This window comes from Coturnix japonica, chromosome 4, assembly GCF_001577835.2.
Source record: "Coturnix japonica isolate 7356 chromosome 4, Coturnix japonica 2.1, whole genome shotgun sequence".
NCBI classification, from domain to species: Eukaryota; Metazoa; Chordata; class Aves; order Galliformes; family Phasianidae; genus Coturnix; species Coturnix japonica.
Window position 1 is genome coordinate 14422652 of NC_029519.1, and position 25578 is coordinate 14448229.

General features: G+C 38.1%; 1 protein-coding gene across 1 annotated transcript in view; it reads left to right on the top strand.

Annotated features, from left to right (window-relative positions):
- TENM1 (teneurin transmembrane protein 1) overlaps window positions 1-25578 on the top strand; it is a 292567-nt gene that overhangs the window by 204739 nt on the left and 62250 nt on the right. Inside the window, 5 exon segments of the mRNA XM_015860820.2 lie at window positions 400-546; window positions 10812-11028; window positions 17721-17840; window positions 19578-19839; window positions 22561-22828. Coding sequence (XP_015716306.1) covers window positions 400-546; window positions 10812-11028; window positions 17721-17840; window positions 19578-19839; window positions 22561-22828 — 1014 coding nt within the window.

Genomic DNA, 25578 nt, shown 5'->3' on the forward strand with positions numbered 1-25578 from the left:
CTTCCCATGTATACCTTTGGTATAAACATTGAGTGTGTGTATACATTTCCTGATGTAAAGATTTTTTTTTTTTCCATGAGTAGAGAAAGAGGTTGACACAGCAGGCTGTTAAGTAACTACTTGCACATTTACTCACTTTTTTCCTGTGTGCAAAAAATTACACACTAAAAAAATCCTCACTCCTCAATGAGAAATTATTTCTAGGCAAGTAAAAATAGGGATAAGTTCAAGTATTTTTCCATATTCAGCCAAGAGTATGAATGTCATGCAAAGGAGTTGTATTACACTCATTTTTAGGCAGCAAGGATTAAAGAATGTCATTGAATAATTGCAACCGTACAGGAAGAGAAGAAGAAAACTCCTCAATGAATGTTTCTTTTCTTACTTTTCCTTTAATAGATGGCTGCCCAGGTCTCTGTTATGGAAATGGCAGGTGTACTCTTGATCAGAACGGATGGCACTGTGTTTGTCAAGTGGGCTGGAGCGGCTCGGGATGCAACGTTGTCATGGAAATGGTGTGTGGGGATAACCTGGACAATGATGGAGGTATAATGCACAATTCAATTCATGGCTCTGTTTATTTGTCACATTCTCGATTCCCATTTGATTCTATAGTTTTGCTGTATGTTTTCCTTTTTTATTACAGAATGTCGATGTTTTGTTTGTTTACTCAAGACAGTTGGTCTACAGTCTTCATCAATGCAGTGACAGACTAGATCTTTTTGTTAGATGCCCTCCAAGGCAGAATTTATGTATGTGCCATACCTAGCATCCTAGCTCTTGGGTATTTTCTAAAACATATTTTTTAAAAATAGTCTTTTAATGAGTCATTTCTTTCACCTGTTCTTTCACCTTTCTTTCTTTCATCAGTGAAATGAAAAACCCTCTGTTGGTCCTTGGAAGCAGTGAAATTGCTTCTGATAAGTTCTTTGTGACACCAGGCCAAGTATTGTAGGAAAAAGTTGACTCACTTGATTGGTGATGAGAATCTCTGGCTACAGAACGCTCCCTCTCAGGAAGCAGCGTTTTTTTTTGTTGTTGTTGTTTTGGTTTTTTTTTAGCAAAAACATCCAGTCTTCATTTCAAACTTTCCAGTACCAGAAAAGCAACAATATTCCTCACAGGTTGTTCTCAAAGTACTCTTAACTGTCTTTTTAGGAACACACTTGATTTACTAGACAGTCAAGGAGGGCTGTTGCTTCCTCCACTTTTATTTGTCCTCATTGGTTCACCCCATAGTTGGAGCTGCATAGGTTTCTCAGTCAGTCTATGACTGCATCTGCCCCTAATATGGTTGTGTTCTCCCTTAGACTTTAGACTGGAATGTATACAATTTTATTTTGTTACACTTACAGAACATCTCAGTGTCTTGGGAGAGATCTCATGCCTCGACATTGTGTCAGAACTTAATATAATAATTGTCTATTTTCTTCTAGGTCATTGATAAATTAAACTTGATTGAAAGCCAAGAACTGAGGTCACTGTGGGACCTCAATAGAAACACTGTGACTCAGTGATGATTCCTCATTTACAAATATATTTTGAGACCTTCTGATTTTGTATCCTGTGAGCTCTAAGACCATGCTGTCCTTTGGCAAAGGCTTCCTTATTTCTGAATCCCATTCAAATTTGCCTTATACCTCTCTCATCCTTCCTTTTTTACCTTATTTCCAAGAGCACCAACAACCATGTCTCTGCCCACTCTCTCTGCTCCTCTATGCTGGTGTGTATCCCTCTTACACAAGGTCCCACAGCTGGGATCTTTGCCCCCTGCCTGCTTTCCCATCTGTTTGGTGCTCTCCCCTGCTGTCCGAGCCTCTGACTCACTCATGTACATTCTCTAAATCTGCCCACAAAAATCCTGTTTTCCCTATAATGTATGTAAAGCATTTTCTGATACACTCTGAACTGGCTCTGTATAAACTGCGCTGCATTGTGATTTTCTATGCTTTATATTCAGCAGTAAAGGTGAGTTATTGAAAGAGTTGGCAGTCTTAACTCTAAATCTCCTTGAATTTGTCAGTTTAAGGCAGACACTTAACATAATTTCACTGCTGGTTTTAAAAGTAATTTTCTTTTTCTTTTTTAATGGTGACATAATGTACTAGGACAGCTCTGTTGACGTTACAATTAGAGATAAGTGCAGAGAGAAATATTTAATTAATCTGACTGGTACAGATGGGCTAAATGTAATTAAGTTTTCTTCACAATCAATATTATATAAGAAAAGGATATTATATCTACATATTAAAACCAGTTCTCTTTATATATGAAGTTCATGGAACCTGATTTGGACAAACATGAATTAGAAAAATATCCCTGCAGTCATTGGAGTTCTACCAGTTTTAATTTTACATGAAATCAGAAGCTGATTCTTAGTGTTTCAGAATTTGTGTACTTATGGAACCATAAAAACAAAATTAGGAAGGAGTTGTGGTATTATCTGTTAAGTTCTACTTGCCGTGAGGTTATACCTTAGACTATGTGATCATTATGGTGGCATAATGAGTTCCCATCCATCAGGCTGCAGGTTCAGGCTCATATGGATGGAGCCTGTTAAGTTTTTGTCTGCAGTTCTGGTGTGCTAAGAGCATGCCCTTAGTTAAGTTACCAAAACTCAGCTGTGAGATTATCACTTCATAAGCAGTTAATTATGATAGGATCTCATTCAGGCAGCAACGCCTTAAAGATTGTGCTGCAGACCTTTTTGCAGTTCAGTTTAGTCATGTTTAAATCAAGCATTTCTTTATCAACTCTTGTGAGGTGTTTGGTGCTTCAAGGTCTTTAGGAAGAAGTCACAACCAAAGAGTGAAGTTGTGGTAGCATTGGACAAAAGGTATTTTGTATAATAAATTTTGTATAGGTTTATTACATAGTACTTTCAGAGACTTAAAACTGGACATCATTACTGTATCAAAATACATGGTAGAAAAAAAAGGTATCATTTTAAAGTAAAAATGGAAGAGTTCTAAGTTATTCCAACTTCAGAGATTATTTAATCTCATTTGTTTGGCATGAAGAAGTTTTAGCATCATAGTGTGATCTGCGCTGCAGAAGCTTCAGGGGGGAGGAAGCCTTGAACTGTTTTTGTAAGAACTGCTATATTAGTGTAAAAGCAAGCCACAAGTGTGCTCATGTGCATCCCAGCTCTGCTGACACTGAAACACTGAGTTCCACACCAGGGCAGTTGTCCCTGATGGTGAGGTTAAACGTGCAGAACCATCTTCAGGAGATGTTTCTTTTAGAGCCCTGTTAGTATGCTCAGTACTCACACCCTGACTGTATCCGAGCTGTACCGTTCCTTCTCATCACTCACTGTTAGCTTTACTCTCCTTGTAGAGTTAAGGGCATGTTTACCTGTTCAAATATCACTATAAATACCACTGGAAAGGTCTTAGCATTATAACAGATGTGCAATGACATGGTTTGCACTTGCTCTTCTGGAGTACATCTGTAGTCTGTAAGTGGAGTGATGTCCATTAAATAACAGCAAGACGTCAAGATGTCCTTTGCGATGGGGTGTGCCTTTCCCCCACTGCAGCTTTCCTCTGCATTACAAGTTCCCACTTTCTTATTCTCTTTCATTTTTGTGACTGAGGTGATTTCAGTTTCAGATTATAAGGTGAGCATTCCACACCTTTGAGCATGTCATATTCTCTTGTCCTGCCAATTGTCTTCTACTCTCTTTGGAAGCTTTGGTAGGTCCAAAAGGTGAGCATCAGTGTCCCATGGCTGCAGAGCCTGAGTTCTGGGATGTGTGAAGAGCTGGGCACCAGCCCTCCACCAGCCTGCCAGCCACTCTTCTGCACTTCTTACCTGTGCTTACTTTGCTGTTGCATATGTGGGTTGATTTCTTTGATACCGATCTCTGTTTTAAATTTGCTTGGATCACTTTTTTTTTTTTTTTTTTCCCTGACTCAATCTTGACTGTTTGTTTTTAAGGAAAATAATACTGTTTACTGCAAGCTTTGAATTCCTTTCCAAATACCCCTTCAGTTACTTCAGACAGTTATTATAGCTTTCTCCAGGCTTTTCCAAGCATACGACTCAGCACAGCCTTTGGTAGATAGCCATCGCTGCTAAAATATTGATGTATTCCTGACCCATTCATTGGCATTTTAATAACCTATCCATCACCGGGATATTGAGTCCGTATATAAGTAATATGCTATTATTACACAATATAAATAATACTGATGGGAATGTTTTTTGCTGTTGCTGAGCATCGAGGGCTCCCCAGAGATGCTTTTTTCTGAAAATCATACTCTGATATATTTGCACTCTCCTGTGTGTGGAAGGCCAAACACTACTTCTGCCCATTGAATAGAACACTGAACAGCCTTTCCAGAGACATAACGTTGAGTTTCCAATGTCCCAGTGTTCCAACAGCAGTGTTCTCAGTTAACAGCCTCAGTCTTTGCTGCATACTACATATTACAGCTGAAATTTGAGAAGACATTTGGATTAATGCATTACAAATAGGCAGCAGTCTCATTAATGTTGCTGCTGCCTAGTCTCTCCCAAAGTTCTTCTTTGATTCAGTTCACTCGGATTCCAGGCAACCCTAATTGGGCTTAACTGAGCCTGTGGTGAAACAAGTTGGCACAGGCATTGTTTAAAGCTTATTTGAAATCTGTAAAAGAAAGCAAGCAAATGTAAGTTGAAGAGTCCTGTGGATTTCTCTTCACAGACAATGAAAGTGTTGGACAATTGACTATTTGAGTTTAATTACTGAAAATCTCAAATCCCTCAAGATCTGAGAATTTTGGTATTGAGTTTTCTACATTGTTGTGAATAAGAAGTTCAGAGAACAAAATCTGTTTACTGAAGGGGTAAACTTGCAGCTCATTTTGCTTTCTCTGAAGATGTTCTGGAGGTTTGTTCTCAGAGTTGCATCCCTGCCTTGCACTCTTCAGGATCTGTATTGAGAGTGAGACCACTTACACAGGCACCACTCAGTCACTCTGCAGCAGAGAAGGCAAAGGGCATTGGTATTGCTTATATTAAATACAGTACACTGCTTGGGGAAGGTCTTGATTTTCATGTGAGTAAGCACATACATTTCTTGGTACATGTGTTTGGGAGTATCCCTGCGTAAATGTATATGCAAGCAAAGTATAAGCATATAGGCTGCTACGTGCAGCATTCTGTTTTTTATAGTAAACATAACACTTCAAACCTAAAGTAGAGAACATGAGCAGTGCCTTCTCCGTGTATGAAAAAGCTCAAAGGAATGAGAACTGTGCTCTTTGAACTTTAAAGCAGAAGAATAGCAATTTTTATTACTATTTGCATTTTGCTTGCCGGCATTTGATAATGGGAGCAGATTATTAAAATCTGTGGTAACCCAGTAGTGTGGGAGGTAGAATCCAATTGAATTTGGCATTTCCATATCCAGCCAATAAAACCTCAGAATAGTTTAATAGAAAAGAAGCTGTGGTGGAAGCAATTGCATTTTGCATTAGTGAGCTGGGGAAGGGACCACTGCTGCAGTGGGTACTGTTTTATTCTTTGCTTCCCTCTCGGTGACCTTCCCAATGCCTCTCCAACGCCTTCACAATATTCTGCTACCTAGAAACCAATTGTGAAGACAAATACATTTTCAGCATCATGTTGTTGCAAGACAAATTGAAAGTAATTCAAGGTTTGATGGGAAGATTCAAAAAGCCAGAAATTTATAAGCAGATGGCACGGAGGTGTCAATACCAGGCCTGAAATATTTCACTTGTTCCATGGTCTTGCTATTAGCTTTTATGTTAACAAGTAAGATGTTGCCTCAGCTGACAACATACCTTTTCCAACTATTACTGTATTTCCCTGAGCACTTAATATAGATAATGTGCTTAAATACAAACTATATAAAATACAATTATTGTGAAGCATGCTCTCAAACCTGATAAGGAAATAGTTATGTTGCTGGGAAGTAACCAAGAAGGAGGTGGGTCCATAGCTTCACTCCCGAGTTGTCCAAGTGCTGAAGGTGCTCCTCCATGCAGAAGGGAGATTGCTGCATATTCTTTACATTACAGAATGTGCTGTACACAGCACACACAGAACCCTCAGTGGATGCAGCAGAGAAAGAGGTGAGAAAGAGTTAATTTTGTCACACTTAGTATTTTTCTGATCGTGTTAAGTACAAAATACCTGTATAAGGAAGAAAGTGTTGTGTTGTTTTCTTTTTTACTGAACAACATTGTGTGATTCTGTTGACATAAACTTCTGACACAATAAATATTAATGCCATTCTTTACTGAATGCTTCCTGAAAGGATCTTTCTCCCAGCAAGGAAAGGAGCAAACCTTGTCCTAGCACTGCTGCAGCAGTGCAGAGAGGAGTGGCGAGGCTGAGAACAGAGCAGCTTGTTTTGGCATGCTCTGCCTTCTCTTTGAAGTTGCTTAAATTATTTAAGAGTGCCATGAAACACTTTTTATCCTCAAGTTGGTCTTTGTGGATTCTGTTTTAGCAATAATGTTAGAAGTATTTTGACTGTCTAGTTTATTTACTTAAAAAAAAAAAAAAAAAAAAAAAAAAAAAAAAAAAAAAAAAAAAAAGATCTATAATTACCTTTTGCATGCACAGCAAAATACCTGGAAGTTGTGAACATGTAATTCCTGCCATCTCTCAAGTTTGAAATTTGTCTCACCAGAATCTGAGTCACTTGTTATATAATCTGTACTACACTGTGAAGGTCCCCGACTGCCTTTTATATTAGATAAATATAAAAATGCTAATAGCAAACTGAAGTCATTTACACCCCTGTAATACATCCTAGTCTACACCTATGCTGTGATGCGCTGCTTATAATTGACAATAAAAACTCCAGTATGCAGAGTCCCCTGACGTATAAATTACAGTTTTTGCTGTTTGCAGTGGTTTGTTCATACTCCTTACTGTTGTCTCCTGAGATCTAATAGAAACCCTGCTGTTTTCTTAACACACTAATTTTTAATAGTTCATTTGCGATCTGAAAACTTAACACACACACACACAAAAGCAAACACAAACAACTGTGACCATTGGTTGAGAACTGAAAATTGTGTATATGTGCTATTTTCAAATGAATTAGTTTATTAATGAGATATTTTTGGGGGAGTTATTCTTATTAATTAAAAATCTCAGTTTAAATAGGATTGTTGATAACGGGATCTACACATGCATTTACTAATTCCTTTTAAGGGTATCTTGCTGAACTATGGTAGTAAACAGCAAGAATACAGCTAAAGAAAATCTTTGCAAGGGACAGGGATATCTGATTTATGGAATATGTGTAAGTGAAGGTTTAAGCTGAGGAAAGTATCTATTCATGTATTTCTCTGTGTCACTGTGTCCAAATAAGGCAAGCTATGTGCATGAGAACGCTGGAACAAAGTGTCCGCAATAATTTTTCTTCAAATAGTTCTGCTCAGAAATCACAGAGCATTTCATGTGGATTTATTTAAAAAAAAAAAAAAGTTTGATTTTGGAGTTCGTTTTTCCTTTTTGTTTGTTTGTTTGCTTTAGATTATTGTTTGTTTGCTTGCTTGCTTGCTTGCTTTAGATTAAAACAGAAGACTAATGAGCCTTAAGTGGAAGAAACAATTTACTTTGGATAAGGGTTCCAAATTGGCCCCAAGTAGATGTTTTCTTCTTTTACTTCAACAAAGTGTGAGAATGCTTTCAGCTTTATGGAAGCAGATTTAATTTTCTAAATTCGGTGTGATTGTTTGGAGAAAAAAAGCTAAAGGTTGCTTTATTTAAAAGTATTATAGTTAGAAATTCCTAAATACAAACTCTATATCCCATTTGTTGTGCTGTTAGGACAAATGCCACTCTGGGTTGTTCAGATAAGCTTCTGGGACTTCACGCCCTTCCTAGTGGGAATCCCACACTTTCATAGCCCTGAAACACCAGAGAAGGAAATTAAACCAGGTGAAGTAATTCAAGTCAAAATAACTCTATTAGCAGAATCTAGATGTGACCATAAGATAGTCACTTTGCAAAGAACAAATGAAAGCTGAGTCTGGTTGGAAAACTGGAAGTGGTTTTCCCTTTGCCTGCTTTAAGTATACAGCATGAATGCCGAGCACATGTTCCCAGACGTAAGCTGTTGACCCATGCTAAAAGAATGATTCTATTGGAAAAAGCAATTGTGAAGAATTTAATTGTCTTTATAGCTATTTATTTTCTAAGCAAATCTTCAGATTCTAATAGTTCTGAGAATTTTCACTTTTCCCTCTTACATAAGTGAGAGAATCGGGTCAGCTCAGTTCCTACATTGAGCAGCTTGTTGACAAGGAAAAAATTAATCAGAGGAGCTACAGCAGAATAAATTACTCCAAAATAGCTTCCCCACAGATAGTTATTCTGGGGTAAGCATGTCTTAATGATTGGTACTTGTTCTGCCAGACCAATGTTTTTCACATTTCCCAGGTACACAGCAGTTCATGCCTTGCAGGGAATACATGAGCTCCTAGAAGAAGAGCTGTCACTGCTGGAACCACTCTACCAGTAGAGACCTGACCTGAGTGGCTGCAGTCTGCCACATCAGAACCCACGCAGGGTTCTTCAGAAGTATAGAGTAAAAGCAAAGGATTTTACTTTCTTCATTACCTTTTCAAATCTAGTAGAATTTTTTATTGTTTACAGTCATGGAGGGCGTGGTAGTAAACTTGATGTTTTTTTTGTTCAGCTCACTGATTTTGAGTATAGAATGACTCATACTTTGGACAAAAAAAAATAAAGGAATCAGTAAGAGTAGATTCTTGTTTTCCTTACAATTCCAAGTTTACTTTTCAACCCCTACAATACTTTTTTTTTTTTCCCTTCATAAGAGCATATTGAACCCCCCAACTTTGGCTCATATATTTACTTCTTTTTCCATCACATGTGTGGCTTTTTTTAGTCTGGAGATCGCATATTATTTCAGCTAACAGACTTCCTAGCAGATTTCAATAGCTTTTTAGGTTTTCTTGAATATAAAGTGACTGCTACTCTCAAAGTCAATAAACTCAACATGGCCCTGTGAAGCTCTCCTCTCGCTACTAGCGTTTGCCTGTTGTGTTCCTGGACTGGGGGAAAATGGAAGAGCTGACCTGTAGCTTTACCAGCTTTGCTAGACCTGAGGGGCTCAGATTATTGTTGTTAGCTATCTACAATTGCCCTTGTCTCATCATCACAAGAACTAGCCTGCACTATCTGATTTCCCAGCTGCAGTAGGAGAGATTTGTTAATATTTTTTGCTTAGACAAATGATTACCTTGCTCAAGGTCAGGCAAAGATTTTCAGGTTGCAGGAAAGCCCATTTCATTACATTTGTTTGTTCAGTTGAAGAGCTTTTGCGTTCCTTCCAAAGTGAATATTTTATGCTGTTATTTACTGAATACTCACAGAGAGCAGTGAGCTCTATTGAGAAAAGAGCAGAGTTGTCTGAGAGCTGGTCTTGCACCCATTAAAGTCAATGATAAAACTACAGCAGCTTCTTTGATAATACAGTTTGCCTTGAGGATGTAGGGTTTTATATGCACAAAAGTGTCGGCACAAATAGAGCGGGAGAAGTCAAAGTTTGAAGTGAAAATATCTGACAGTATGTTGATGTTGTAGCATTCCAATTTTAACACAAGGGAAATCCATGCAGTGATATGATGACTCCATATTTATACAGACTGACCTTGTTAAAAATACAAAGAGGAGATGTCTGCTTTGAAGGTTAAACGATATGAAGCCTTGCTGTTCCTTTATATGCATTAGTATGTTTGTCAATCCAAGGAAGTTAGCAACTGTTAAGTTGTGAAATGGAGGTTTAAGAGGATAGCTGGACATTTTGCTGTACCTTATTAAATCTGAGTTTCTGGTCAAGTGTGTAATTTAGGTAATTTGGATGTCTGGGCTACTGATGGAAACAATTAAATGCTGATGGCCCAATTTTAAGTTTTATTTAGGTGTTTAGGTTTACTTCAGTGCTTCACCTTCTTTTTAATCGTAAGATTTGGACATTTAAGTAAATGTCTGTCAACCTCAAATATAGCTGCAAGTTTCTCCGTGGAGAAATGTAGATTTTTGAAAAGTCAATTGTTGCTACAGTTTTTCATGCTTGAGGAGAGAAGGGAGGAGAAACAGATTTGTTTTCACTTACCATATTTGCTTTACTTGGGCATACATCCATGGAGAAGTCTACACCTCTCAGGTCACTGGGATAAAGCCTGTATGAAGGTGTGAGTTTTTTACCACCAACTGCAAAAGGACTGTAGTCATGGTTCTGCCCTTTTGGGTTCATCTTAGTATTGCAACCAGTAGATGAAAACAAAAATCCTGAAGAACATATAAAACTACTGTAGGGCTTAAAATGGAAGTTAGAAAACTGCTACAAGAATCTGTTTTACTACTACAGTAGGGATGCTCATGGGACTTATATGACATTTCAGACTCTGTTGTTATTGCAGCCTTACATAGTGAATGTATATCCTTCACAAGTGTGAAAATACAGTAGGGACAGTGAAAGTCTATCAGAGAGATCAGCTGCCCCATGTGGCAGTATTGTGTAGTGATTTTCTTCCGTTTGTTCTGCAATCCCACTCTTCCCTAGTCCCTGGGTTTGTAACTTCTATTTTGTCATTGTTGTGTGGGGATTTTATGAGGTGATACAGTGTTAATAATTAGAGAGAAACACCTACCCAGAATTGAGCATGTACATAAATGCTTTATTGAATTTGAGCATATCATAACCAGCATGCCTTCCAATTGATTAAATACCTCCTGTGCTTTCCAGTAGTAAATGCTGTGCTTTGTTCTCAGAATCACTCAGTTTTCTGAACTTTCTATTCTCTCTGTTTCAGATGGCTTGACAGACTGCGTAGACCCTGACTGCTGTCAGCAAAACAATTGTTATGCGAGTCCTCTCTGCCAGGGTTCGCCTGATCCCCTTGACCTTATCCAACACAGCCAACCGCCTTTCTCTCAGCATCCTCCAAGGCTCTTTTATGATCGAATCAGATTTCTTATTGGGAAGGAAAGCACTCACGTGATCCCAGGAGATATCTCCTTTGAAAGCAGGTGAGTTTTATTCTATATGTAAGGCCTCTGAATATTGAGAACAGCAAGGAATTACTTAACGAGGAAAAATGTAGATCATGGAGAAGTCTTCACTGACAATCAAAACATATTTTAAAAGATAGCAAACTGAAGCCCCAACAGCTGTGAGTCTTTCTTATTATATTCTCATTGCTACTATAAAAGCATCACAGTAACTCTACTGTTATGTGTTATGTGCTGTGGAAAGTGAACTGTCAAGTATTTGAAAAATAAGTGAGGAGAAGTTCAACTGTTGGTGCTGTAAATGCACTTAATGGCATGGAGATGTGCATGTGTTGCATTCATATATGCTACTCGATAGAATTTGTTTAGTATTCAGAGTAGTAAATTAAAGGTGTTATTTATCTATAACTATCTGATTGACAAACTTTCTTTTTAATTACATATGCGTAAGGAGTATGAAGTTAACTATTTTGTGTTGCAGATTATTCTTAAGCTGTCATGTAAACAGTAGTGTGTGATCGTTGAGTGTTTTGGAGATTGACTTGCCCTTTAATAGGAAAAGTGTGCAATAGAAGGGGGGCACTTACGTGCTCAGAAACCTGGTAACACACATTTTCTTGAGCATTTGAAATATAGGGACATATAAGTTTTTATGCTGTAGTTCACCTGGGAAGCTATAACTTACATGCTGACAAAGAGATCTACAAATCATCCACATCACCTAACTATTACCCTGTCAACTAGGCCTATACATTAGATAAACCATGTTCCAGTAATAAGAGTGTAAGATTTTTTTATTTTATTTTCAGGGCACAGTAAATAGCACTTAGGTTACAACCTCTACTTCATTCCATAGCTGCACACAAATTCAATACACTTTGTAGTGTATAAATTATTAATAAAGTAAATATGTAAACAGTCTTTATTGATCTGTAATACCTAGACATTTAATCAGTATTAATAACAAAACAGGATGTTATAAATATGTAGAACAATGGGGCATGAAAATGAACTGCATGAAGAGTACAGCACTGATGGAACTGTGCCATTACACCTGGTACAAGATCCTTGGCTGGCTGTACATGCCATGCAGCAGACTGCAGTTTAAAACACAAGTGAAAGATTTTCCTCATCAAAATGTCTCACCACGAGGTGTTTTCTCAGAGGAGGTGAGCGCTCAAGTCACCTGAACGGTGTTCTGTGGCACTGCAAATGTTAGCAGCCAGATTGCACATAATCCCATCACCATGCTTTTGTAGATATAAGGAACTGATCTTTTAAAGCTATCATTGATGGGATTTAACTTGGATTTAAAAGCTTTTCCTGAGTATTTCATTTCTTTACCCTCATGTCTGGTATGCTTTAGGAGAATGAAGAGCATTGAAGGTCTGTGTGTGAGCAGCAGCCCATCCTTGCCATGGTTTCATACGTCAGGCTCTGTAATACAAAAGAATGTGATTTGTAGTTGGTCCAGTGCACTGTGCACACCCCAAATATCATTCCCTCACATGGTAAAGAGACTGGAGATCTTTGGGATTCTGATGAGGCTGCTTCTGCATTTAGAGTTAGGGAAGTGCCTCGAGACTTGCCCTGCACCATGTCTCTGGGGTTTTGTCAACAGTGATCCGCAATGGACGGGACACCCTAAGGAGTTTATTGGTCTACACTTGACTTGATCCTCAAGTCATCCAGGCTGTTGTAAAATTGCTCATCCATAAGTCAAACATTATTAAAAACAGAATTTTCCTTAAGGATGGTGAATAAGCAGAATCTCAGAAGGAAGCAGTAACTTAGCAGCACTGTATCTTTTCATAATTTTTCCCTGACATGGTCAGTCTGGCTGTCATCTGTGTCTGTTCATCTCCTGGGAGTTAAGATTGTTGAAAAAATGAACAAACAAACAAACAAACAAAAATAACCACATAGGCAGGTTACTGTTACTACCGTAAATACATCAAAAATCTGTGATCGTGCCTATCTGGGGGAAGCCAAAGAATACTTGAGATTTTTAATCTCTTTTTAGATACTGCTAAAGAGGTTCTGTCTGTGCAGATGATATTAACTCCTAGCTGTTTTTAATGCTGTGTTTTGTAACATTAGTAGTTCATCAAGAAGTGCTGTAAGGATTCATTTCAGAGTGCTGGTATCCGTTCACACTGGTGCTCAGATATAGAATTTTGCAAAGCCCTATCTGTTTTTTGTTATTCCTTTTTGCAAGTCTCCAAGATCATTAGGAGAATTAAAGAAGAAATACCTGTTTCTTCTACCTGAAAACTGATGTTCTCAGTCTTCTGATGAAAATGACATTGTGAAGTATTTTACTGTATTGTATGTCACTTCAACTCCAATATGGGTGATGTTTACATGAATCTCACTGTAGATAATGCCAATTTCATGTTGAATTGCTTTGGGAAAGCTATCAGAAAACAGAGAAGATTATCTCTGTCCTTAAGCCTGGAAGTGTTTGGTCTCTGCCATATTCCTGACATTTTCATTGCTTGACATACTAAAATGAGTAGTTCTGACAGTTGCTGGGACATCTATCCTTTTGCATCATGGACTTTATATTAGATCTTATTTTTTAAGAACTAGGCTTCTACAGCATAGTGTTTGTTCAATGCTTAGACCAAAATTAATATTAAAAAAACTCATCGTTTTCAAAAAATATATTTTCTTGTTATGTTATTTGTGCAGGGTTTTTGACATGCTGCTAACCTAAACAGTGACATGCTTAAAGGCAGATGAGACAAATTCTGAATAAATGAAAATGTGGTAGCTTGCATCAGGAATGATTTTGAGCCACTGCATGTAGCTTGGTGTAGAGGATTAAAATGTTTTATCAACTTCCTTTCTCAGGAAGATTTTCAGCTTGTTTCTTTGCTGAGAGTTTTTAATGCATGCTGCTGGCAAGCTATTTGACTCACTGCAAATTGCCTACAAAAGGGGTCCAGTGCATGGTACTGAATTAATTACCCTTCAAAGGCTGCTTACAGCAACACTGTCAGCAGGAAGAAATGAATGTACCTTACCCGCCTTTAGCTTAATTTCTCTGATTGAAGGTTTTAATCAGAAATGTAATACAGTAAATGACATCTTCTGGTAATGTGACACTTGCGAATTCACACGTTGTTTGACAGAGTTCCACATCTGAGCTTAATGTCTCAGCCTGAGGTGCTCAGAGAATATTGGAAACTCAATGCACTAAACAGAAGCAGAAAAAATAACAAATAAGAAGTAGCAGAGCAAGACAGAATGGTGGTAGAATAATGAAGTGCTTTACAAGCAGTGAAAGAATGCATCTGGAATTTTAAACTGCTATTTATATTTTAAATTAGAGATGTCAAACAAACTGCATAGCAGGTATCAGAGAGTCACAGAGCTGAGCTCCTCACTTATGCACAGAATGACCCATGAAGCATTTACAGAGAAATTCTACTTTTTTAGGCCACCTACAACCCACAGGAATCTCTGCTTTCTTTCAACTGCTCCCCCTGGAGCTGCAGCTTTAGAACAGCACATCGGGGGACAAAAAACATTTTTAATACATTTGAAAACACTAAGGCAGCTTATCAGGGACTTGTTCCTTCCAAAATGCTCCTAATTGGAAAACTCATTTTTGCACTCGCTATAAAGTTAAAACCTGAGTGGCCTTACTCCAAGGTCATGCAATCTTTGCAAGTTAAATGGCTGTAGGACAGGTGGTATCAGTTGTTATCCCACATGAGAAATGAAAGCAGGTCAGTCACAAATGTGTAGAATAAGCCTTAGAGGCTGAAAATCCAAGAGGAAAATGCAGCACATTGTGGAGGCATAATGATGTTTAGAGGTTTCTCCATTAAAATTAAGAATAGCAGTGAGCAGTTGCAAGGTCCAAGAAATAAAGTGAATAGTGAGGTAAAGAAAGAGTGAAATAGCAGGGGAGTCAAATGTGACACCACTGTGGGAAGAGAGCTCTAAATGCTCTGTTAAGGAAAGGAATTAAGCAAGATCTTCTGCAAGCCAGTGTGCTCCCTTCAGAGCGTGGTCATCCACTCTGTGAACTGTCAGGGCACTGGGGAAGCAGGGCAAGCGGCTGCACTGTGGGGATGTTTTGTTAATTCCCAGAGCCCTGCAGATTCATGCTGGCCATAAAGTAACTGAAAAAAAGTCTTAATGCCTGCAGTAAATGCAAAAATTAGAAGTAATTCTGATCAAATGCCTAGCTGAAGATTTAGTAGGTTCTGGTAATTCAAGAAGAGGCCAAAGAGTGAAGACTCTTCAACTTGAGTGGGTAGTAAAAAGACAGTAAATAATGAGAACAAATGTGGCGACACAAAGGACGGTTTATAACATATGAAATCTAAAAGAGTGGAAAGACAGTTCAGTACAGATAAACGTAGAATAATGAGTTTTAGGAGTCTTTATCACATAGTGTAAATGTGTGTGGCTTGTAAAATACAATGAATAAAAAAAGGAGCAGGAAGTTGAAAGATAAGTCTCTTAATATTATTTATGAATAATGAGAAGTGAATGAATAGAGGAAAAGGGCTGTGTATGAAATAATGAAGACTTTGATGAGTTGTTATCACAGAAATCTGTGTGCTTGATAAAATATGAGGAAATAGTGGAGTCAGAAGATAGATCTGTGGAATGAGAATCAGTGAACGAACAAACAAGAGTACTAGAATAGCATACTGAATAATGATGACTCCTACAAGTCTCTCTTAGACCCACATGCTTTTTAAAAATGGACCGCACTAATAAAAGAATTGGAAAGTGAGAGATAAGTCTGTTGATGTCAGAAATACAAGAAAACAATTGGAACCATTTGTTACTATTCTAATACATCAGAGAGTAATTGAACCTGGTTTTTCTTCTTCAGTGAGTCTGTGAGTCTTGTGAGTCTGTTGAAACACACAGGAGTTTGGTTGGCTTCAGTGGAGCAGCAGATTTTGGTCACAGCTCAGGCCACAACCTGAACCTAACAACATTAGTTAATGTAGGGAGCAGAAAAGTGTGTACTGACATTAGTGCAGCATTTCCCATTCCTCTCATCAACTTTGCTTATAATTAGTACCTTTTTAGGAGCACGGAATTCTTATTAACAGCTATGGTGAATGGCAATACTCATAAAGAGGTAGTTTTTTGCCAGTTGTGTTTTCTCAGGTCAGAGTCAACTCAATTTGATGATATCATAGCGGTAAATTATTGTTCTGTCGCGTGGCTTTGGATCTTAGGAAACAAGTCCTGATTTTCAGAAATTTATGATTTCACTGGATCCTGATCAATTAGTTTCTCAAGGGATATTTCTTAAGTTTATAAATAGACTCTTAAATAATTTCCATTTAAGGCCCCATGCTTTTCCTTTAGGTTACATATTCATACCACAAAGTTGGTGTGTGCCTATTGAGGTCTACTGTAAACTTTCAACTTGAAAGGGAAACATTACGTCTAAATTTATGCTCATTGATGATCATAAACAGTTAATACTGGCTGTTCTTTATAGACATCCTAATGTTTTTGACCCTACATGTCTTAATGTTATCAAAATATTTCTGTCTACACCATTCAGTTCATTATATGAAACCATATTTCCAGGAAATATGTGCAGTTGTATCATTAGATCCTAAATCTGGATCCTTGCAGCCAGCAGAGGTGTGCTAATGTAGAATAGCTGAAGGCATGGGGCAAAATGCTGGAAGATATTTCAGTGGAATATAGATGTATAAACCCTTAGAAAATCTCACTAGGTCTAAATTTGTACAATGAGAATATTTCATATATTATTCCTCATCCTTGATTGTGTTTTTCTCCTTTATTTTTCAGTCTTCAAATATAAAAAAGGCCAAAGATAAGGGAGCGTTCTAAGGTGAAAGTATCAGATTTAAAAGACAACAGTAAGAATTTAGCTTGAGCAGTAGGAAAAAATTGTAAAGCACTCATACGGAAGGATTGGAGTGAGTTATCTGGTGAGGATATAGACAAGCATCTGTCTGGAGTGATGTAGGCATAGTTAATCTTACCTGAGGCAAAGGAACAGACAAGATTAAGTCTTGTATTTCCTTTCAGCTTTCATTTTGTATGATTTTGTCAGCCTATATTTGGACCCACTTATGATTTTACCTTCCTACCTGTTGATTTTGGTACATTCTGTCGTGCTGCCATATTCCAACCTCTTTAGTGGAATGGGAAGATTTTTAGGCTACAAAGTGGCTGCAAGTCCAACACGTACTAGAGGAAATTTCATAGGGTATAACCTGTTTAGGTGCTCTTTAGATTTACCAGTGTAACCTTCTGAAGTTGAACTATGATCATGTGTCTCACTGCTGCCTCACTGCATTAGTTCAACCTTTTTTTTCTAACAGGCAGCAATGCCCTATTCGTAGCAGCAGAGGTTTCAAATCATCACCTCCAGAGCTGCAGCAAACTAAATCATGCTATCAGTGAAACATTTGCATAGATATTCAATGGCAGAACAAATGGTGTTCTGAAATATAGACAGAAAGGGAAATGTATTCTTGATACACTAACGATTCATAGGGCAGCCTGTGTGTCTTCATAATAATGTTTTTTTTAAATCAATCTTTTGGGCTTGCTTGAATTTTCATTTAAAATCAAGTCATGATGACATTACAGCAATTCCCCCTGCTTGGGGCAGAAGTGTAACTCAGTTTAAGTCAATACCCTTCTCAGTGAGTCTGACGTCGTTGCCTCTACGCTTTTTCTTACAGACGTGCATGTGTCATTCGTGGCCAAGTAGTAGCAATAGATGGAACACCTTTGGTTGGTGTGAACGTCAGCTTTTTACACCACAATGAGTATGGATATACCATCAGTCGACAAGATGGAAGGTGAGAATTTTACATACAGCCTAGATTGTTGTTTTTCTAGTTATCATCTATCCACCTCTGCCTGTTCATGTGCAATATTCTCATAGAGCTGACTGGTCAAAGTGTGGACTCAGAATGCCATCTGACTCTGCTTTGGTAGCATACCTGTTAGAGCTACCTGTGGTAAAGAACGAAAGAAGAAAGGGAAAAAGAGAAAAAACTGAACAGAAACAAGATTAGTGGCATTCAAACGCGTGGAGTCAAAATCTGACAGTACTGCTGCACCAGCACATCCTTGACATTTGAAAATGTTCAGTAGTCAGGCTTTCCAGAGAATTCTCTGTCTTCCCTCTTTTTTCTGTCCTTAGGTGTAAATCTTGCAAGTAGTTTATTGACATGTCAATGAAGTTAACTCCTTTAGCTGATCACCTAAGCCATACAAGTAAAACTGGGGACAAAATCTTCACAGTGACAGAAGGGTCACATTGTAGCTCTGCATCCTGTTGTGCACAGTTCCCTCCCTTCCCCAACCTAATTGGGCTTAGAACTGGTTTAGTTCTCAAAGACAGATGAGTTCCAATATATTCTACACTGCACTGCAGAGTTGGCCACCCATCTGTAGTAGGATCACGATGTACTCTTGAAATTCAGTTGTACTAAGTTTCTATCAGCTTCATCTTTCTTGGCTGTGTTATGAAAGACAAGAAGTCAGAAGCTCACTTCCAGAAAGGAAAGAGTACAATTAGTCACTTTTTTGTTTTCTTTGTTTGCCTTTGTCACTTTATAATCATAAGGAGCATGCATATTTATTTTACTTTACTTTCTTGACTTTCAAATCACACTATTGAAAGTTAGTAATTACCATTTCCTATTTACGCTAGTCTGGATAAAATTGTTGCATGGAAATATGCTACCTGTATTTTGCTGTGCATGTAATCGGTGTCATTTGAGAAATGTGATGAGATATGCATAATTAAGCCTGACTTCTTATCACAGTTTGTTACCATCAAAAGTCTCGGTAATAGATGCATTCAGTAATATAGACAGAGAAGTATCTATTTACATATTGTCTTCTGTTGCTTGACTGTGGATGTCAGAAACTCAGAAAATTATGACTGTGTATATCTTGCCTTCTATGTCCCACTGCTTTGAAGCCCAGATATATGCCAAAGGTGCGTCACTGTAGCTTCCAGAAGTTCACCTGCCCTATTTACAAGAGCTGATTCATTGCTCAGTGCAAATAATCCACAATTTTCCCCAAACCATATCCTGCATAGGATGGTTTCTTATTCGCCGTACTCTCCTGCAACTTTTAGAAAATGGAAAAGGGGTGTGTTAAGAAAGTAAAGGCCTACCAGGCTGTCGTGCTTCTTATTCTGTAGACAATGTTCACACAGACTGTAAGTGTCCCTTTCCTGAGCTAGAGATTTCTTTTTCTATAATCCAAATCAACTAGGTCTAGATTCTTGTAACAGATGATTTGTTATTATCAGTTCTGGTTGATAAGTAGAGGAGAGAGAGACAGAAGAGCAGTGAAATATTGTACCTCGCTGTTGGTGCATGCAGAAAGAAACTGTAAAGAGGTGAAGCTTTCTTCGTGGATACTGTGGTTAACATCAGGAAGATATACTGGAATGTTTTCACATGGTAAATTAAGGACCATAATGAACAATATAAAGTTTCTGTTCATGATGCACTGGAAGTTCTGATAATGTGATGATAAAACAAGAGCAATGAATTTTGTTTTGTCTTTTCCAGTTTTGACCTTGTGGCTGTGGGAGGCATCTCCGTTACTCTGGTTTTTGACAGATCTCCTTTCATATCTGAAAAAAGGACACTCTGGTTGCCCTGGAATAGATTTGTCATTGTAGACAAAGTTGTAATGCAAAGAGTAGAGTCAGATATACCATCTTGTGATGTCAGTAGTTTTATCAGCCCAAATCCTATTGTACTCCCTTCACCCCTGACGGCATTTGGAGGCTCCTGTCCAGACAGAGGAACTGTTATTCCAGAGCTACAGGTAATGAAAATACTTCAACATTTTTTTTTAATGTGCTTAGCTGCTGAACAAGTTCTAGACAATGTTCAAAATTACCATTCCTCACCTTCATTATTGTACCCTACACAGTTATTTGGTGATCGTGACATGGAAACATCTCCCTTTGGTTGTTATGCAAATAGCAATAAATTATGACACTGGAAGCCAAACAAGTCCGTGCCTGTTAAACTCACTCACCCAATTACTCATAAGAGTGTAGTTTCATATTACAGTTTTATCAAACATTTCTATGGAAGGCTTACCAATTTCTGATCAGTGTGCATTAACACAAGAGCACATAGACCCCAGATTTACACAAGTTTAAAAAGGGGGGAAAAAAGGATTTCATGCAAATCAGTCGTTACAACTGAATTCAAAAGTTGCAGTTTCAGACTTTAAAACCAATTTGTAGACATGGAATATGGTAAATATTCACTGTATATATTCTGCTTTAATTTCTTCTGCTGTGAAAACATTGGTATCAAGTAACCACTGTGATGTTACTCATCACAGTGAGGTTAGCATAGATCTCTTTAGTACTGTTATGGAAGATGCTTTTCTCTTTCTTCACATTTTGTTAATATTTTAAAATACTTTATTCCTTCCTTCGAAATAGAAGGAGGAGATGGGAAGTCTTATTGTGATTTATTATTGAATGTGTGACATTCCGCAGAGTTCTTTAAAGACTCCAAGAGATTTTTCACCTGTTCACATTTTCTTTACAATGGCATCTCCAGTGATATGTTATCTGCTTTTTTTTTTTTTTTTTCCTTTTTGTATTATTCTTTTCAATATATAGTGTACTTTTAATATGATCTTTTGGATTGTTTTTATTTGAATATCCTTTATTCCTGAGTCTCATTTATGTGTTTAGAACCACTTTGTAATTAATCTTGCCTTTAACTGCTCTTAATAAAGGTGATGTATGTAAAATGCCCAACAAGATAAAACAACACCGGTTTTAGGTCTTGTTAAACTAAACCCCACTGTTTTGTGTACGTTTGTGCAATCAGAGTTCAGTCAGTACAATCAAAGACAGATCTTGGTTCAGCCAGCTGATGACCATAGTCACAAAACATTAAGTGAAAGTAATAAACATTGATTAATAACTGATGGGCACCAGTAAGGAAGAAATGGGTTGCATTACTCCACATGAGGTCTTTCTGGTTGTTTTTTATTAAAACAATGAAGTACATAAAGATGCATTCTACTTAGAGACAACTTGGCCCCTGTCTATTTTTTGGCGTTGGAGGGTCATTAGAGTGTCAACTTGTATTGTACAGTACTGGGAAAAGAGCAAAAAATAACCCAGAGTAATGGGAGAAAGAGATACATTAGCATGTATTAATGCATGAATATTTCCTCCTGCTTATCAGTTAAAAATAAGAAGATGTCAGATGTATGACAGAGGGGGCAGCTGGGATGTCAGCAGGAAAGAAGGGGAACACTGCAAATCAGGAACAACAAAGGGAGCAGGATTTCCCTGGCAACACTGCATTTCATATGTTGAAAGGACAAATGCTGGCAGGCCTCCAGCTGTACTGCAGCAATCCTGTGACAGTGATACTGTTGCAGTACGTAAATAAGAATGTTGTGAAAGTGAAGGAATTTATTGTTAAACAAGAAAGATAGAAAAACAGGAATACAAACAAAACAGTTTGCATTTTTCCGAGCTCAGCTAATTTTACGCTGTGACAGACTGGCTTGTTGTTACTGAAATTCACTCAAATCACTTAACTTTTTAAGGTTTTCAATGGCTTTTGAGTGACTGTGCTGAGCTGTTCCCCTCTCTTGCCTGTTCCTCATTGCAGCCGTTCCTACAAGAGCTCTTTTCTCTCAGTAGATCACGAGAGATAAATCCCATGTTGTAGCTCTGAGTCCCATGCCATTCAGAAGGTCAAGGCCAAGCTTCTCCTTTTCCCACGCAAGCTCACTGTCTTTGCAATCCCTCTCATTGCTGAGGGCTTATCTTCACAGCAGCTGGGAAGTGATACCACTCCACATGGGCAGAGCCGCACCAGCTCTGATCCGAGTGATTCAGACAGTGGCACTGACAGCAGTGCTATGGGATGTGAACTCTGATGCACACCATGGGGACTCACTCACCTGTAAGTGAGATGATAGATGCCCTGTTTTATCTTCACTGCTGTGTACTCATCAAGTACCCCAAATAATAAAGCCTAGGTAAAGCTATAACACTCATCCAGAGCATTATGAGCTGTAGTGTTTACTGCCAGAGAGATGGTATTTGCTCCTTAGTAGGTAAACATAAAGAATTATAGGAAGAAGTTCTTTATCAAAATAGATGGACCACCATCCAGTAATTTTTCAGTGTTGCCCAGAGGCTGTAGATGTTCCATCCATGGAGGTGCTCAACACCAAATTGCTTGAAGCCCTGGGCAACCTGGTCTAGTACAAGATCTGGAGGTTGGTGGCTCTGTCTGTGGCAGAGGGATTGGAACTTGATGCTCCTTGGTGTCCTTTCCACCCCAAGGCCTTCCATAATTCTTTTATCCTATATTGCCTTGTTCAGATCATCACAGAAGAAATCGGTATTGTAAGTTGTACTGTGTTCACATCATGACTGTGTAATGTAAAATGTAAAGTAGCCTTCTGTTGTTATTGCAGATAAATAGATGATTGTTCGTTTTTCTTGGCTGTGGATATAATGATGTTTTACATCTTTTTTTTTTTTTTCCCAAGGTGGTCCAGGAGGAAATCCCAATTCCTTCGAGTTTTGTGAAGCTGAGTTATCTCAGCAGTCGAACGCCAGGATATAAAACTTTGCTACGCGTTATTCTGACGCACTCAACCATCCCTTCTGGAATGACAAAAGTACATCTGATCATTGCTGTTGAGGGACGCCTGCTTCAGAAATGGTTTCCCGCTGCAGCCAATTTGGTCTACACGTTTGCCTGGAATAAGACAGATATATATGGACAAAAGGTTTCTGGTCTGGCAGAAGCTATGGGTATGTAGAACCACTTTATTATAAGCAAAAGCACTAACACGGTTGAAGCCTAGAAAGTACCGCTTATACCTTTTGTTGCCACATTTACTTTTTTTTAATCAAATGCCTCTTTAGCTAAAATGACTTGTAGTTTCCTAGGAATATTTATTTCCTTGCTCCTCTGATGACATCTTTCTAATTTAATCAATTTGAATATCCCCTTTTCCCTCTGAGAATGGCTGTGTACTAACGGCATTATATTCAGCTGTCTTTGTTTTTGAATGTTACTTTGAATATGACCTTTGGTGTGTCATTGTTTCTGTCATTTTTTGGCTGTGACATTTAAAATGTCATTTCCACTTAGGGTTTACAAAATTCTAACTTTCAGGCATCCTTTTTTCTGCATTTCACGTCCTAACAGTTAAAACTTCTTGATTTGTTGTTTGAAGGTATTTATAAGAGAATGATCACATTACATAGGTTTTCTTTACCAAGTGACTATTTTGAAAACTGCTACAGAAACGGTGTCTGTGAAAGTGCTATTTGTTTATCTAACCATTTTTTATTATGATTTTCATCATTTTATTTGACTTGCTGTTTCTTTTAATTGATTCTGGGGTTCTGTTTCTTAGTGGATTAATCCTATAGACGCTTTCTGTCAAGATTATTTTATCAGCAAAGCTTAGAGCTATGAATGAGTCGTGTTCTCTTCTTTAGTAGTTCTGGTGTGCTTTTTAAGTCAAGGGATAGTAGCAAGAGGCATTGTCAGGAACGGGCTGCAAAACAAGAATAGCGAAGGATACATGAAGCCATTCATCCTCACAAGGAGCGTGCCTCATTCTAGAGAGCAAAGTGCTAATCTGGGCAACAGCCAGAAGCTTTGTTTAGGACCTGTCATGTTGTCCATGAAGACTCTGTGCCTGTATGTTGGCCCGTGCAAGGCCAGGAGGTGCCATCCAGGCTGTGCTATCCCCAGCAGCTCCCAGCACATTTCATACCTGACTGTTATCACGTACTCCCACACAGGCTACAAAGCAGCTGTGTGGATAGGAGATGAGAGAAAGGAGGACGGTAGCGCTTTCATTTCTGCTTGGAGAATGGTGCAGACATAGCCGTTGGTGTCATAAAGGATTATGTTAGAAACAAAAATATCGAATATGACTTTATATCATAAGATGCATGTAGGAATATATCAGAAAACAAGGAGCTTGTTATAGGACAGCGATCCCACAGCCTGTTTAAACTGATAGAAGTCCAGGCTGCTGCCAGAAGGAACATTCATTTGGTCCTTCCTTCTCCCCTGGGCCACCACTCACATACATTTGATCATGAAATGAGCCAGATCAGGAACAAATTCAGCTGAAAACTGAAGCTACCAGAAAATAAGTGACAAATTTTCAGCTTCATTAGTTTCCTGATCTGTTATGAATGTTAGTGCTGAAGCACAGGTCTTCTCATTTCAGCTGAAGCTCACACATTACAATTGGCCTGAAGCAATCAAAGCTCCATCCCTAGTGCAAGGCATCCTGAGCTGCTGAATTATCCCATCTGCCTCTGATCTACTACATCTGGCACAAACCTGCAGAAGGGTAAACTGCTTTACTAAGGGAACAGTCAGGTGCTGGCACTAACACAGGAGAGCTCTGTGAACCTTTGGATTGGCATGTGGCAGGGAGCAAGAGCATCCTTTGTTGCTCATCTCATGAAACTCCACGGCTAGAGTTCAAATCTAGTCTTAGTCCATACAAATTCCTACTAGTGTTTTGCAGTGAGGGAAGGTTTGTTGGATTGTTGCTTTCGCATATATACTTCTACCAGTCCAGAAGTAAAGCAAAATTCCAGCATGCCCTTTGGCATTCCCACTGGTAATCAGGCAGGAGCAGAAGGGTGCCAAGTGCTGATGGGGCTTTCTCTGGAGTATTTTCATGTGCCCTATATCAAGGCTCTGTTAATGCATGTTAACACTAACCTGCTGGAGATGGAAATGTTCAGTATTCCAATTCCCTCTACATCATTTAAGAACCTTATAATGGTCAAGTCCAGTACACGCCTGGATGTTAAATCAAATACGTAACATCTTATATAATGGTTCTGTAGTTACACATTCTCAAATTAGAAATAGATGAGTCTTATGATTAAATATGAATAAGACTTGCAAAATGGTGCAGGATAGCATCTTTTTAATTGTTTAATTGGGGGGTAATGTTTTTTTCTTTTGCTCCTTGCAAAATAGGATCAAAAATCTTTATACTTTAAGAGAACTGTTAGCATGCTTTGTTAGATCGTAATAAAGTTTAATCTAATGCACTGTAGTACTCAGGGGCCTTTATCTGCATCTGTTATTATAAATTTTGTCAAAATGATTTTCTCTGCCAGTGTATTACCAATATTTAATAATGCATTCTGTTCAGATTTTATTTTAATTAAATTAAATTGCAGCAGGTTGAAGTCCTGGAACTGAGGAATGTAACCATCTGCCTTTGGTTTTATAACTACCATAAACATCTTTATTCTTCTTTGGGGTTATTGACAGAAATTATCATGGAATCTTTTACAGGAAAGATGGCTTTGAGTCTATTTCACCACAAAAATAGTTTCATTTAAATTTGTTGTGGAAATGTTAGTTGGTATTTATCTATTCCAGAAGTCTTTAACAAGAGACCACTTGCTTTTTTCCAAGTAGCTGCAGAGCCAATAAAATAGGATTTGTTGTTGTTATTCTAAGTAAAAAAATACAATGTGAAAGTTAACACCAGTTCTCTGTGGTATAG